A 15,943-nucleotide genomic window follows, 5' to 3' on the forward strand; every position below is an offset into this window, starting at 1 on the left:
CATAACCTTGCATGATTCTGACAGATGACAAGTAGTGTTGGTGGGGTAAGACGATAGTTTATTAGATAAATAAGGTCTTATTTACAAGCCAAAGCTAGTGATTTTAGATGAGTGTTTCCTGTCCTAATGCAAAATGAAGCAGCTGCCAGTCCCAAATGGACTTACTAGTCCAGGCCCAGAGGACCCTTGCAGAGCTCTTGAGCAGTGTGTGGCTTACAGCAAGCTCCAGGGAGACTGGCACTGGATCCTGCTTCCTACCCAGCACAGACTAATGAAAATTATTCTTCTGCAGCTTTTTCAGAAAACCAACAGCACATCAGATATTATCACAGTCACACCCAGAAGTGTTATTTTAAACTGCACATGGCATATTTATTTATTTATTTATTTAGGATAGCACCACAGGATACATAGACACTTTACAGCCCTGGCCTTCACAGCTCTCAGTCTAGGGAGGTGCAACAGTAGGAATGGTGCTGCCTCCCCACCTGCTCCACCTGAAGATTTGAATGAAAAGTGTCTCATCAAGGAATATGGCTGGTCATCTGCTCAGTGCTAGGTTATTACAGTCAGTACATCAGTGCCCAGTCTGTGCTCTGCAGCAGTTCCTGACACCACCTGCTGCAGTTCAATGCCTTTGCTTACTTTAGGCAAAACTTTCGAGAATATGGGAGCTTTCACTAGGATTGCCTGTTATCCAAACAAATGCAATCCTTCCTGCCTGCTGAGCCGATGGACAAAAAGAAATAAAAAGCATGAGGGAGCATTGAAGTCACACACTGGCACAAGGCCAAATTAAGAAAAAGAAAGGATAGTCTAAACAAACCCAAATTATTACACACCAGACCATTTGACTACACTGTTTTAAATTAATACCTTTTGTTGCTATCATGAGCCTGCACCAGCACAAAAACTAGACATCAACCAGAAGCCAATCTGCTTCGGGTCTGGGATCTTCAACGTCCTAAAATCCATCAGGGCCAAGAACTAACATGCCCAATTTCCCATGCTCTGGGAACCACTGCTGCTGTCTTCTCTCGCTGCTTCCCCTGCAGTCAGGAACCAGCTCTTCCCAGCTTCTTCCTTCCACAGCAGGCCTGTGTGGCACAGCTGTAGGGATGGGGAGAGCAGCCACACTTCTTCCCAGTGGGAGACCTGATGTGCTGGCACCAAATTCTTAAAATTCAACCACCTCCTTACCTTACACCCCCCACTCCACTTCCTTTGAATTGCAACCCAGCAGCTGAGAAATACCAAACTGCAGCTTGAACAACTGCTGCAAACAACCTCCCTCTCACAACTCACAAAACTCAACTTCAGTTCCACTTTCAACTCTCAAAGTGCAGAATTCTTATTCAAGATGACACTTGCTACCTATTAATCAACACGGTTACAAGCAGAGCTTTCTTCTGCTTGGCCCCCAGCACTTCAAGATCATTCCACGTAAATTAGCACTGACTTTACTCCATTTCTACTTTACAATTTTTTTCCTCCTACGTATCATTTTTCTCCTTCTGCTCCAATCCAAAAAGCTGCACTCTGCTGCTCCCACAAGCAGCGTAACACTTTCCCTCACATGAAACTTTATGTCTGTGAGACACCTCAGTCAATCCATGTGACATAAAACCAACTTCAGTAATATTTTTTAGCCATTTCCAGTAAAGAAAGAAAAGATGCAGGAATTTCTCTAAGGAGCAACGTAAATAATTCCAAAGTCAGGAGTTTTCTTGCCTCAAGGGTGAACTTAATCCATAACAGTCTAAGAACAGGAATGCGAATTGGAATGCTTGAAAAATAGTGTTATGCACAGCACAGACAACTAGAGATCTCACCAGATCTCATAGACCTGACCAGTCACATGGCCAAGGGAAAAGAAGGATGGAAGCCCCATATGCCAACAATAAGGGCAGAGAGTAGGGTAAAAACTGCCCAGGAAAGCTTATGGGAAATGAAGAACCACTTCATCTCCTAAGCACTGGAGCATACCTGGTTCAGTGTGACCCTCTGCAAGGTCCTTTGGCAAAATGAGCAGCCACAGGAAGATCAGTAATCCCATGGATGCACAACTGGCACCTACCCCTAAGATGAGAGGGAGCTGAGTGACAGAATGGGCCTCCAGAAGAAATCAGTCTTTTTCCTACCCAAAGCTTCCCCGCTCTCCTTTAGCCTAGAGAAAAGCGGGAAAGGACTAAACACAGGTACGGAAAGTGCTGGCAAGTGGAGCAGCAGACAGATTGGAAAATCAGGCATTTAGACACATAGTTCCTAAGTGGCAGGAAATGGTGGAGTGAAAGCAGCCTAAAACCAGCGAGGAAGGAAACAGGAAGGAGATGCTGCAACAGAAGCAGACAGCGATTAGTTCCTGCAAGAAGTGAACAAGACCTGTGGGTGCAGCAGAGGAGCTGGGCTCGAGTCCTCGTGATTTTTGTGGGAAACCAGTGCTGGCAGTGCGCAGGTCAGCCAGACATAAGACAACACGAAGTAAATATTTCATTTCTGATGCAAGAAGCAGCTTTTGACAACTCTTCTCCCAAATCAACGCAATACATGAACCTCTCCAAAGGCTTTCCTACCCCTGCTGACAGTCCTGTTTTCATCCCCTCAAGCATGCATGTATGGAAATGCTGCAGCACAGGTTTCCAAATGTACACACACCACCAAGTTTTCCCTTTTTGTGCAGAGCTCTGCCATAGCTGCACTCCCCTGCCTAGCAGAACAACACCAGGAGCTACAACATCTTCTGTGTTCCTCACCCAGGAAGTGGCATAACTCCTGAAGAGGACAACAACTGATCTGCACCAAAGCCATCCATCTTATCTTCCAGACCTGGGCTGCTTTAAGCTCTAAGTTTCTGTTCCAAAACAGGAAGGGCATTAGGTCCACATAAAAAGAGCAATGCAAATATTTGCTATTCATTTAATTGCCTTCAACTAATAGATATATTTTTTTAACGTTTATTAATTAGGATTATGTAACTTAGTTACACCCAAATTAAAGTTTACTCTCAAACTAAACAGAATATGAGTGCTGAAAATTCCCTTAAGCTACAAACACTTTAAAATCATCAGATCAAAACAGTGACCAACATTTTACTCTCCTGTTTTTTTTAGAAGTTACTCATGCTCTTTAACAGCTTCCTGAGCACATGCTTGCCAGTTGAACAAGTAAACATCCTTGCAACATTTATTTAACTTTGTGTGCACACCAAAAAATAAGTTAAAATTCCCTAACAGAGGTTTCTGTCTGAGAAACATATACTCCATCTGGATCAAACATGACAATACAGTAAACATCAGACAAGGCTAGAGTCATTACCAATATATATTTATGCATATTTAATAGGAAAGTTTCTGCAGTAAATGGAAATATTTTTTCAGATAATGAGAAGCAATTCAAAGCATTTTAAAACCATTTCGTACCCACGTGGAAAAGTGTTGAAAAGGTTCAGTTACACTGGTAGTCATTGGTTAACAGAAAGCATTTAGAAAGGAGAGTTCATTTGTGGTTCTTGTACTCTTGTTTTCTCCATTCAGGGAACGAAAAGTTTCTCTTGATGAAATCTTATCTTTTGGATTTAAAATTTTCTGGTCATTTCTCATTTCAACTCTTCTGGTTATTGCATCAATTTCTCCCTCCATTAAGACGTGATGTGAAGAGCAAGGACCAGTGGAACAGCACGGTCTCTTCATTCCAGTAGCCTACAAATACTCTTCTTAGAGATAAATAAGTATCTTCCAGCACCTTCCAGTAATTACTACCCCTGCCCTCATAGGGAGGGGAGGAACTAGGACAAATTAATAAATAAGAAAATAAATTACACCCTTCTCCCAACCAGAAAAACTATTTTAGGCTATTAACATCAATATAAACTTTATCTTTGTTTGGATACAAACATCTAAGAGGTAAGGTATCTGTGTGTCATGTTCAGGCAGCACATTTAAATAACCTAAGAAGAGTTAGTTCCACACAAGATGAAGCCTTTCAAGATGATCCTCTAGATAAATATCAAATTCTACAGTATCATGTTCTGACTCATGTAGTTCCCTTTAACTGGCCATAAGACATTATCAGATTACAAACCAGACAAAAAAAAAAATTCAGTGCTCCAGGACCTATCAGCCCTTCACAGAACAAAAGTTCACATGGAAAACTCTTAATCCCACACATGCTTCTTTTCCAAGCTTTTCAGTTTGAGATGGTGTAAATATAACATGCCCTCTACCTTTGTTTTAAAAGGCACGTTTAGGCTGTTTTAAATGTGCTAAATGCTTTGTTTCCAGTGTTAAGCATAAATTGTTCAAATGAAAAGAGCATCTGCAGGAGGTCAGTTCAATCTTCAGTAGCAACAAGAGCTGCTGTGGAGATGATGGATGAGGTTACTTTTCCGCTGATCTGGTGTTCTTATAAATGGACAAAACCTCTGCAGATCAGCCTTGGGAGGGAGCTCTACAGAGCAGTCTGCAGAATAAAACTTTTCTGTCAGTTACTTGGTTTTATTTGGTGAACCCAAATATTTGGCTTTATTTTTCTGTGGACGCTGCTGCCATGGCTGGTTTGATCCCCTCACGCGTGGACTTCAGCTCTTCTAGTTCTGTGTTTAGTTTGCTGATCACCCACTCCAGGGCATCCCGACCCTGCCAGAAAAACACCAGAATTTAGGATCATTACAGACACATCATCACTGCTCATGTTTCTATAGGTCTTCCTCTGTCAGACATGAAACTTGTTTTAAAATCAGTATCATGCCTTGCATAATTTGATATCAGATCATATTGACAATTTCTTAGCATCTTCTTATGGAAATTTCACTGCAAAGGCATTTGCTTCACCCCTAAGCCAGAAGCAACTGCAATGCTGGTGTGAGCCCCCAGTAGCACACGGAGGCAAAAGGCCTAATTCAGCAGTCAAGTTTCCTCACCTAAGAGAATTGCTGGTTTTGCTGTTCGCTGTTCCCACCACCCAAAGAGTATCAGCAGATTTATGGCAAAATCCAGGTGCTGTTCTCCGTTTCATCAGCCAAGCTATATAGAGAGTTTCTGAGAAGATCCAGGACAAAGAAAGTCTTCCAAGTACTCTTTAAAGTAGCAGCTAAGTGATCTGGTATCTATCAAGAGTTCAGAACTGGACTCACACTGAATTCTACATTTATACACAGCCACTTTTCAGCAGATAAATGAGACTAATTGAGAGACTGGAGTTGCACATTTTATATCAAGGTATGGGAATGTCTCAAGCTCAGAAGTGACAGCCAGTGTTTCAGTAAGAGCTGGAGAACCCAGGACAATGAGCCTGGCAAAAACGTTTTACCTGAAGAAGACTGTAGCAGCTGCACCCCAATGAAAACAAGATGCCAGCAGCACAATGAAGTAAAGAAAATAAAGACGAGTTTAACTAAACAAAAGTCAAGATTTTAGAACTCTGCAAGCTCAGAATAGAAGCTTTTGTCAAGCAAATGGGATCAGACCAGGAGAACGCCTGGCCTTTTTTCACTTAGAGAGAAGTCAAGAGACATTCACCTTTATTACTCTACTAAGAATAAGAAATACAAGCAGTGGAAAGCAGTAAGTGGGAGCCACATGGCTCTGGCCAAGTTTAGAATTCTGGAGATAAAGATCTGAGCCCAAAAAAGTAAAAAATGTTCAGGAGAGCCACTGTCAGTGTTCAAGCCTTCTGTAGACATTGACAGAAAGGACCTCCTCTGCACACAGAGCTTTGTTCCAAACTGTGACATGCTAATTTTTCTGTATTCATTAAAGGTGATAAAGTGCTCAGAAACATCAGTGTCCAAAACCTGCTGTTGTCCTTTACAGACTACTAAGCATGAACAAGAATCCGCATAAGCAGCTTTGAAAATTTAAGGAAAAAAGAATGTCAGAAGAAAGCTCACACACTCTTCCAAGGATTTTTTTGCCAGGCTAGAAACATTAGTCTGGAATAATATGAAAAGCCCAGATCCAGAGTGCAAAGTATAACCTATTAAAAGAAATAAAGTTTTACTGTGAATAGGAGCACAGTTATCTCAAGACTCCCACTAAGGTCAGTGAAGGGCTGACTTGGTTTCTCTTTAGGTTTTCCATATTCCAGGGACTCAAAAAATAAACACTAATTGCTACTTCTGCACTGGCAGGCAGTCCTAAAACTGAGAAAAGTCATAATCATAATAAAGGTATCATAATAAAGTGTTCAATTCTTGGTTTAGGCTCGGAAAGGGAGATGCAGCTCCACCCCAAATTACCTTAAGAACTAGGATGTTTAAGTTAATTAGTTCAAGAGAACCCTTTAAAAGCTACTAATAATATTCAAGAAAGCATGATTGAAATTGTCCACTTTAAGTACACATTGCTGATAAAAGACCTTAGAAGGGATGATTTAACCTCCGAGTTCCTTCCATTTGAGCACCAAAGTGACTGCTCTTCAGCAGGGAGTCACTTCCACCTTCTCCACAGGTTGTGCAAGACCTGGGAACACCAGCAAAGCACAAATAAAAGCACCCAGACATGGGCAAGCTACTGCACAGGAACAAGTTGTAACCAGCCGTAAATTAACTGAGATGAGTGCCCAGTAAGGAAAAAGTGGGGGGCAGGGAGGAGGAATCATCTTTCAGTTAAAAGTCAAGTTTAAATATCCTCTCTGAGGTGACACAGGCACACAGAACTGAAACTGCAACAGCTTGGATGTTATATTTGTTATATTGCTCAAAGAAGACTTGTCAGAAGGTCCAACACCCTTGCCATAGAAAACACTCAGAAGAAAAACACTGAGATTCTTTTCAGGCCCTGACTTGAAACAATCACATCATTGTGTTTTACTTGGTATCTTTGTTGATGAGATAAATTAAGAAAAAAATTCCATGACCTTCAACTGGAGCACCAAATACCCTTCCTCCAGTTTTTGAGAATACATAGGTCTGTGCATATCTCCTTAGACTTGCATATACTATATGCCATATTTTGCAGCTAAGAATAAACTCATGATTTTGGCAAGGAAGACTTCAGAAACATTCTGCACAGGAAATTAAGTTAGAAATCTCAATCAGATACAAAACCTCCAAGTGCCACAAAACTACCCAATTATCAGAAAAAATCTGACAGAGGACTGTCTATAAATTCTCATACTGTACAAGTTTTGCAGTCAGTCATTAAGCAAGCACACTCATCCCCAGGCATGCATGTTGTTATTCATTATTGCAGGTGTCAGCAGCATGACGTGGCTGGCAAAACAAGCGCTGCATATGAAGATTTGTTGGTAGGGCTTAAGTGACTGATAAGTGCTGAGCCTTTGTAGTTGATGTTTTCCAGAAAAACAGCCATAAAAGCTTAGTGGAATGAGAACAAAACCAAACACTCATGACATACACAGATCTCAAAGTAAGCAGTGTAAAAAGCCCAACTTTCTTAACTAGGAGAAGCAGCAAAATGGATTTCTTTCTTTTTAAGAAATCTTATTGGTTGAAGCAGAAGCCAATACAGGAATGACAGGGACAGGCTACGCTGACTGGTGGAAGGAAAACAATCTGCACAGAGGTGTCACAGAGGCAAATACACTCAAGTTCTCTCAACCCTGAACTCAGATTTGTTCATGGTCATATGACTGCAGGGATATGTCACTATCAAAATGAATATAACTACAAGACCAAAGAAAAGCAGGAACAGTCTGGCATCCTGATAATTTCAAGCTCTGCACAGATTTCCTCAGAAGGGCAACACTAATCCTCCGGCAGAAGAAAAGCAAATACAATTCCTCTACGCAAAACATTACCCCTGTTAGGCAACCTGTTTCAAGAAATGAATTTTATATCCTAACAAGAGAGTTCTGTTTCATTTTTTATCAAACTAATTCCACTCACTAGCCAATTTATTAATTTCTTTCAGTACCAGCTTTACATACCGAAATCACAAAAACTAGGCCCAGATCACACACTCGGTGGAGGGACTCCTTCACACCCCTAGCCGTCTGCAGTCTACAAGCCTTAAGCAAGACCGTGTGGCATAAGACATGGTTGCAGCACGTTGGCTGCCAGTGGCACAAGCACGGGCTCACGGATCCAGCCTGGACTGGGGCTATGCTCACCCTCTACAACTGCAGAGCAATGAACAGGTCTGCCATTCCTGTATGCAAGGTGTAAAACAGACATGCAGGGTAATTTATGAAATCCACGTGACAACAATCCATGCACAGATTTGCTAGAAAGCTGAAATGCTGTACCAAGAAGAAGAATGCTGGCATTACCACTAGTTAGTACAAACTGCAGGTGTGGAGAACTGCTAGCTTAGAGCGCTTTCAGAATTTTGAATTATCCACTCAATAGCATCCCACCCCTAGAGTAACACAAAAAGATTTACAACAAACAGCAAATGATTTTTTCATCGTCATTAAAAATAGTAAAGCATCACCTGCCACTGCTACCTCAGAGCAAAGTCTCAATAATTCCTATTTCTTCAGAACAACAAAACATTTTTCAGTAACTGTCATAAAGTTTAAGAGGGGTGTTTAGAGCACAGAGGCACAGCACAGAATGCAAGAAGAGCTAGTAATAGCACAGTAGGTACTGGTTAGCAAAGATAGGGTTGGTAACAGCAATTACAAATTCCTGACAAGTTCAAAATCTGTGGAGACTTTTCAGTGAAATACACAGGACAAGAGATCTTTCTAATTTGCAAGAGACTTGTAAGCTTGAAAATGGCAGAGCAGAACAATCTTTACAAGAAATTGGGCTTTCTCACAGGCAACACCTCAACAGGTACCAATAAATATTTATAGTTTCTCTTATTTCAAAAGAGACATGCAAATGTAACTGATGCCTCAAGAGGAATTTTGCCAGCATTTTCAAGTGTGCCTAACTTGATCTGGCACACCAGCCAACTAAACAATGCTTTGCTACCTCTGGGTGAGACTGAAATTTGGTTGTGAGCCAGGGTTTGTTCCCCTCTTTCAAGAATATACGCTCAACAGAGACTTTTAAATAGAAACTGGATACTGTAATTTAACTGAAATACCTTCCATTTCAAAAAACAGAGAGCACCCAGTTAGGTAAAGGTACTCTTCAGTGTCTGGAAACGACCCACCACTTCTTCTCCATCCCCTAATTTTAACATGTTTTCCTCTCACCTTAGGAGAAGCACACAGAAGGGTAGAAAAGGAAGCTTTCTCCTCTCTGATCTAGTTGGTCCTACCAAGTTGGCTTACATTGGCTTGGTCAAGGAGTATCCCTCAGAAGGATGAAGGCGTGGCCAAAGCACAGGATCTCTGGCACAGCAGGAGTTACCTGGGCCAGATTCCCTCTGGGCTGAATCTTTCCAGCAATGCAGAACACAATCTCAAACTCCTTAGGCAGCAAGGCCTATGCTTCTCTAGCAATTCCATTTCTTCCCCAAAGAACTGTAGGACAAAACGCCCAAGAATAAGCATGCCTGTAGCTCTGCCTGTGCTGAAGAGCAGCTCCATGGCTGCAGGCCAAATAGAAAAAGCAAGCAGGACAGGACAGAGCAGTCAGTGCAGTGTTACCCAGGTGAGCTAGCACAGTCTCACCTCCTCAAAGAACATGCTTCTGCTTACACTACATTACTTTCTGCCAAAGGCAAGGAGACAGATCAATAATGGATATGAACTGGAACAACTGACAAAAGCAGCATAGAAAATAAGCTGGCATTAACTGATAAATCCACATTATAAAGACTGAAAGTGAAGTTCCATTCTCTACTAGCACTAACTCCTAGAAATAGGTTGCTGAGGTTCCATTAAAAAATCTATTGAAACCCCGTGCACAAAATCGAGGGAAATTAAACACAACATTCAACACACACCATTGACAATTACTATTTCAAAAGAAAGAACGATTGGGTCGGGGGGGAGAGGGAGAAAACAGAACAAAGATGTACCTTTCTGGCATTAGAAGATATTGTGTTTGCCATCAAGCTTTCCAGATAACTGCTCAAGCTAATGCCTTTAACGGTAATAATTGCTTCTTGAGTTAGCACAGTCCTATAAGGGAATAAAGAAAGGTTAACACCTAAGCTGAAGTAGACTAACAAATTGTCTCCTAGACACAAAGACACACACAAATATTGCTACTTACTTTTCTGGGTTTTCTGGATGAGGTGTGTAAACCAATCTCTCGTCAACAGACACCAAGTTTGTGAGCGTAATCTTAAGAACAAAAACAGAGCTGAAATCCTCACTTCCTACCTTTCATTTTTCTGTTATCAGCAGCACTACTCAATAGCAGAGCACTCAATTTAATGTCAATATACTGTACACAGAATATAAAACCCAGAACACAGTCAATAAAAAGACCTATAAAGGGTGATGCATCTTCTCCTATCCTTGATCTAATTATATCAAAGTTCCCATTCACAGGACAGAGCACCAACAGCTTTCTCTGAATGTCAAGTCTGATTTATGACCAGTGAATAAGAGAGGTTCTTCCAGACCCCCACAGCACTACCTAGACTAGACAGAAAATTAACACTCAGGAAGGACAGGGTCTCTTGTACAGAGACAAGGCTCTCCTACAGACAACCCCACGTTAAATTTGAGAGCTATGCGTTACTAGGATACCAAAATACAGCACAATACTTCATTCACGTTCTATGAAAAAAGGCATTTCACATTAGAACTTTTGTTGGAAATGACAGAACTCATTCATCTAAAAGTCAAACTATTATATATGCATTCCAGGAAATAATCTTACATTAAAAATATAATCACAAATGTTTGATGATGAAGTATTTAAATTATGAGAAGAAGAAAAAGAGAAAAAGAGTCATCTAAGACACTGATTAAGACATGTAAATTGTTGGCTCTAATGAAAGACACAGATACATTTCTAATCTAAATGTTACGAGCAAAACATCCAACTTCCAGAACTAATTATCAGAAACTTATTAAGCCACTACTCACATTAGTTGAGCAAAGCTCCATCTTCTTTTCTACTGGATCTACCACAGAATGTTCCTCTATGTAAGTCAGAGTTCTACTTGTTCCTAGTATCTGAAGGGGGGAAAGAAATGTTAAGTACCAAAATCCAACAAACAAAAACAAACTGCATCTTAAAACACATAAATGCCAAGATCTCAGTGACTCCAAACAAATACAAAATAATTCATGGATACCAGAGGATTGTGATCAGTGCTAAGACTTCATTATCTAGATTGTATCAGCCATAGAGCATGGCACAGACCAGTCTGGAAGGCATTTACAGACATACACAAATTTCAGATTTTTACTTGGAAGTCAACTCCAATTCAGAGGATGACATAAAAGGGATCAAATCCTTAATAAAGAACGAAGGCTGCAAAACTGTACCGCTTTGACAATACTGGGCAATCCCCACTCCGTGCTGAGAAGACGGTGACTGTGCAGCCTCCCCTGGTTATCCAGGCTCCTGTCGAGGACATCTACTCCTACCACACACGGATTCATGGGGTTGGGGTACTTTCTCATAGCAGCTTTGATCACGGTATCCCAGGGATGCCTGTTAAAGGAAGAGGTGAGAGTATTTATAGGTATTTTGTATTGAATTGCAAGTATTCAGATGATACTAAATGAAGATATAGGTCGTGCAATATGGTACAGTCTGCACAGCTTCATAGCTCCCTGAAGTCCCTTTGGAATGCAGTTATCCTTGGAAAGGCAATAAGAGAGTACTGACACAAAAACAGAAGGAATCTTCTCTCCAGACTGAAGCAAGGAATTATTAACGCAAGAGTAAGAAAAATGAAGGCAAGGGGCAACAGTCATTCACTGCTACAAGTGACATTCCAAGTAGTGCCCACAGAGACGGTGGAAATCTCAGCTCATTCCAGAAGTCCACCAGAAAAGCAAGCTGACCTAACACTTAAGCTTGCCCTGCTTTGAAAAGAGGGCTAGACTACATGACCTCCAGGAATCCACTCCACCATCAGTTTTTCTATAATTCTAAGCATACTGAATAAACTAAAGAGGACATCACTAGCTTCTGCTCCTTCCTATAGCAAAAAAAAAAAAAAGAAAAAAAAAAGCACAAAGTGAAATTAAATTCTACTAAAACAGGATGATTGGGAAGTTCAAAATAAAGAAACAGATTTTTAGAAACCTCATCAGGTCACAGCCTGATGTCTGTACCTACACTACTGCTTCCAGCAGTGTCTGAGCATGAACTCCACTTATGGATACTCTTCTCAAAACTGTTTTTATGAAATGACTTTTGATAACCTCAAATTCCTCGGATTGGAGCAGTCCTGCTACTCAAGGCCGGACGGTCCACACAGCCCTTGAGGTACTTCAGATATTTCCTTCTGAAACAAAAGTAGGCTACAGAAATCATGGACTTGATCCAACAGGTAAATTCTGTCCCTAATTATTTCTATATTCAGAATAACTGACTGTCTGGATATGATAGCCTTAAAGCCTTTAAAGTTATGTTTAAAAATTCAACAATTGGTATCTAACTTAAGAAAGCTTAGGGGTGCCAACTTGTACTTAAGAGTTGCACTCAGGGCCCTAAATGGATTTTATTTTAATCTTAAAATAGACTTGTATAGAAGCACTACATGAACGAACAGAAAGTTGGAAAAATAAGCAATTTTTCTAACAAGGAAAGTGTCAGAAAGCTTTACTGGTGCAAGCAAGAGAAATAAGAGCCCTCAATTCCTGCAGCAGAAGGAGAGCTGGAGGATTGCTCTAGTTCCATCTTTGGTGATTCTACACCTCCATCAACAGAAGATACAGAGACTGAAAATGACAAAATTCTGTTAAATGTCCCTAAGGGATTGAGTCAGACATCTGATAAGGCACAACAACATTTTATTAACCATTCAAATTAACTACCTACACCCACACACATTACGCCATAAGATGGGGGTGTTCTAATACAGAACTTGATGAGAAAATGTCAAATAAAAACAGCTTTTGCATTCCCTAGGTGGTAGATACTCATCTCAGACTCGGGAGTGGTGTCATGCTCGAGCAGCCTCTGCCTGATATTTCCTGCTAGAAACCACAGTTCACTTACACCAGACCAATGCTGAAGTGGAGCTCCGAGTACCTGCATCAGCGCAAGGAATTCAGTTGTGTTGAGATAACTAAAGAAATTTAGAGCAACACATCTGGGATATTTTGTAAATATTTTAAGAACTATCACCCCCGGTGCTCTTCGGGCTCCAAGACTTTCGGAACACCTGTAGCAGAGGAATGAATCATCGGTAGTGGCATTTCCAGAGCTGCACCGGCAGCGCCGAGCCCTCCACGCCAGCTCCCCGGGACAGCTTGTGTTACACACCGCCTGATACTTTTCCCTACTGGCTCCTCATTAGGCGAAGGGGGAACCGGATGGCCGGAACCACATTCTATGCAGAAAAGCACTGATGGAAAGAACACTTACACAGAGAGCTGGCTGCTGAGCACCTCAGCGGCAGCGCCTGAGGCTAAGCTAAGGGACACAGACACTCTGTCCACACCTCTTGGAATATATCGTCGGCTACATCAGTAGCTTGGGATTCATTTTTATTTATAGCATGAAAGCTATTTTTCCTGAACACCCAGCCCCTTATCAAGCCATCACGCTGTCGGGCCAGCTCTACCACTCCATCCTGTTGGAATGCTATTCCCGAGCTTAGGAGAAGCCCAGGCGGAGTGTCCGGCCACGCAGGAAGGAGCTCGAGGCGATGCAGGACCGGCACAGCCGAAGCCCGTTCCCGGTCTCCCTCCTCCTCCTTCTCCGGCCGCGCCCGCAGCATTCCCGTTTGCGCCGTCACCCCGGCGGGACCCGGCTCACCCCGCACGGCCCTGCCCGGCGAAGCGCCGGGGTCTCGCCGCGCCCTCCGGCCCTCCCCCCCGGCCCCCTCACCCGAAGACGTGCTCCGAGCTCCAGATCTTCATGGCCACTCGCGGTGTATCCCTCAGAGCGCGGCGGGAATGGCGAGAAGGAGGGTGGGAAGCAGAGCACGCGGCGGCGGTGCCCGACTGACTGACAGCCTCGCGCCGGCCCGGCGAGCGCGAGCTGCCGCCAGGCGGGGCGCGGGGGCGTGCCCAGGCCAGCGCGCGCGTCACGCACCTGCGTCACCGCCCCGCCCCTCCCGCGCCCGTGGAAGAGGTGACGCAGTGCACATGCGCAGGAGCGCGCGCCGGCGTGGTCCAGTGTCACACGGGGCGCCGGGTTGGAAGCGATTCGCAGGGATCATCGACGTCCAGTTTGTAGCCATGCACAGGACAGCCTCAGGAATCACACCGTGTGCCCGGCAGCGTTATCCAAACACTTCTCGAACTCTGTCAGGCGTGGTGCTGTGACCATTTTATCGGGAGTCTGTTCCAATGCCCAAACACCCTCTAGGTAAAAAATCTTTTCCAGATATGCAACCTAAACCTCCCCTGATACAGATCGCGCTGGAAAGGCACATCCTGAGAAAGCAGTTCTGCATTACCATTGGCTGACTGCTACCCTTGGTCCTCACAAACAAACCCAACTCCTCAATACAAAGGAGATATGGAGCTCCTGGAGCAGGTCTGGTGGAGAGCTACAAATATGATGGAGTTGGAGCATCTCTCTCATGAGGGAGGAAAGGCTGAGGGAGCTAGCCCTGTTCAGCCTCCAGAGAAGATGGCTGAGAGAGGACCCCATAAATGTGTATATATATTTAGAGGGAGGGTGCCAAGAGGATGGATCCAGGCTCTGCTTGGTGGTGCCAGGCATTAGGACAAGAAACCACAGCAGAAGCTGATGCACAGGAAGCTCACTCCAACTGATAAATACGAGGAAGAACTTGTTTACTGTGTGGGTGACCGAGCACTGGAACAGAGAGGCTGTCAAGTCTCCCTTACTAGAGATATTCAAGAACCATCTGGATGCAGCTCTGTGCCATGTGCTCTTGGTTCACCCTGGGTGAGCAGGGAGGTCGGACCCGATGACCCACTATGGTCCCTTCCTTTCCTATTTTGTGATTCTAGGATTCTGTGAGCTAGCAGTGTTTCGGTTTAATCAAACCAGGAGTTTTTATTAAATACCCTAATAACAGCCATGGGGGTGACATGCAGCCAGGGACAGCATGTGCAGGGCTGTGCCCAGGGATGAAGTGATTGTTGAGGAATACATGTGGGGCAGTAGCTCGGTTTGCAAGCTGCAGATTGAGATATTCGATGGAACTCTCAGTGGGAACCTGAGACAAGAGGCCATGAGCTGCCAATCCTTTGGTTGTGCCAGCCAGGTGAATGGACACTGGGAGACACAGCAGGAGCAATGACTCATGAGTAAGAGCAAGATTTGCATGTGGCTGGACTGTGGGAGTATAGAAACCTAGGGGTTCCTTTGTTGGAGTCCCTTCAGGAATAGGCTGGGGCTGTTTCTGTGTTACTGCACCATGAAAAAATTGTTTTACAGAATGAGACTCTGCTGTAAGGAACCTGGGGTGGATCCAGTAAGGAAACCTGGCCTGGTGTGAGAGGAGTCGAGTGGGGCACCTGTGGATGCACTGGAGCTGCCCGCTGGAAAGGGGTTCTGGTCCCAGCAGTGAAAGTCTCTGGCCTTGGGAATGTGACTGATAGAGAGTCTTGTGAATGGTCAGACTGAGATGTTTCCTTAACAGTGGTAATGCCAAATGCCTGAGTTCACCTAGAGGACTTTGCACAGATTCATTCTAGAGCAAACACGTCGATATGAAATGCCTTACATAATGGGGCAAAAACAGGAGACAGGTTTCCTTATTTCCTACCTCCAGGCTTTGTAGAACATTACTGCAGGCTAAACCAGCCCTGGCAGCAAGGAGACCCACCCTTCTCAGTGATGCTGGCCAGGCTGGGCCGGGCCATGCCCCGCTGACTCACCCGCACCCTTGACTCAGCAAAGGGATCTGGACAAGCTGGAAAGATGGGCTGGGACCAATGGCATGAGGTTCAACAAGAACAAATGCTGCGTCCTGCACTTTGGCCACAATAACCCCATGCAGCACTACAGGCTGTGGTCAGACTAGTT

The 15,943-nt window shown here is 43.5% G+C and overlaps 1 protein-coding gene across 3 annotated transcripts; it reads right to left on the reverse strand.

Annotated features, from left to right (window-relative positions):
- Positions 1-2,938: 2,938 nt before the first annotated feature.
- On the reverse strand, positions 2,939-14,011 carry PRELID3A (PRELI domain containing 3A). Of its 3 annotated transcripts, none has more exons than XM_088172935.1 (7): positions 13,826-14,011; positions 11,305-11,473; positions 10,900-10,989; positions 10,076-10,146; positions 9,879-9,981; positions 8,230-8,318; positions 2,939-4,634 (listed from the first exon to the last, which is right to left on the reverse strand). In XM_088172935.1, exons 1-6 carry the CDS (start codon positions 13,855-13,857, stop codon positions 8,265-8,267), a joined length of 519 nt encoding a protein of 172 aa, XP_088029061.1. In that variant the 5' UTR covers positions 13,858-14,011; the 3' UTR covers positions 2,939-4,634; positions 8,230-8,264. The 3 variants fall into 3 exon arrangements, 2 of the variants coding, with proteins under 2 accessions (XP_088029061.1, XP_014726343.1); XR_015806644.1 differs by having other exon boundaries at positions 4,501-4,634; positions 8,206-8,318; XM_014870857.2 differs by lacking the exon at positions 8,230-8,318.
- Between the last annotated feature and the right edge of the window lie 1,932 nt (positions 14,012-15,943).

The sequence above is a fragment of the Sturnus vulgaris genome, chromosome 1 (assembly GCF_052056855.1).
Source record: "Sturnus vulgaris isolate bStuVul1 chromosome 1, bStuVul1.hap1, whole genome shotgun sequence".
Lineage (NCBI taxonomy): Eukaryota > Metazoa > Chordata > Aves > Passeriformes > Sturnidae > Sturnus > Sturnus vulgaris.

What these genes read in the sequence shown, in the direction of transcription:
- PRELID3A (XM_014870857.2), bottom strand. Translation starts at nt 13,857, where the DNA reads ATGAAGATCTGGAGCTCGGAGCACGTCTTCGG. An exon ending in TGCCCAGTATTGTCAAAGCG is followed by an intron (nt 10,990 to 11,304) that starts GTACAGTTTTGC and finishes TCCCCCCTTCAG; the next exon opens with ATACTAGGAACAAGTAGAAC. An exon ending in CATCCAGAAAACCCAGAAAA is followed by an intron (nt 9,982 to 10,075) that starts GTAAGTAGCAAT and finishes ATTCCCTTATAG; the next exon opens with GACTGTGCTAACTCAAGAAG.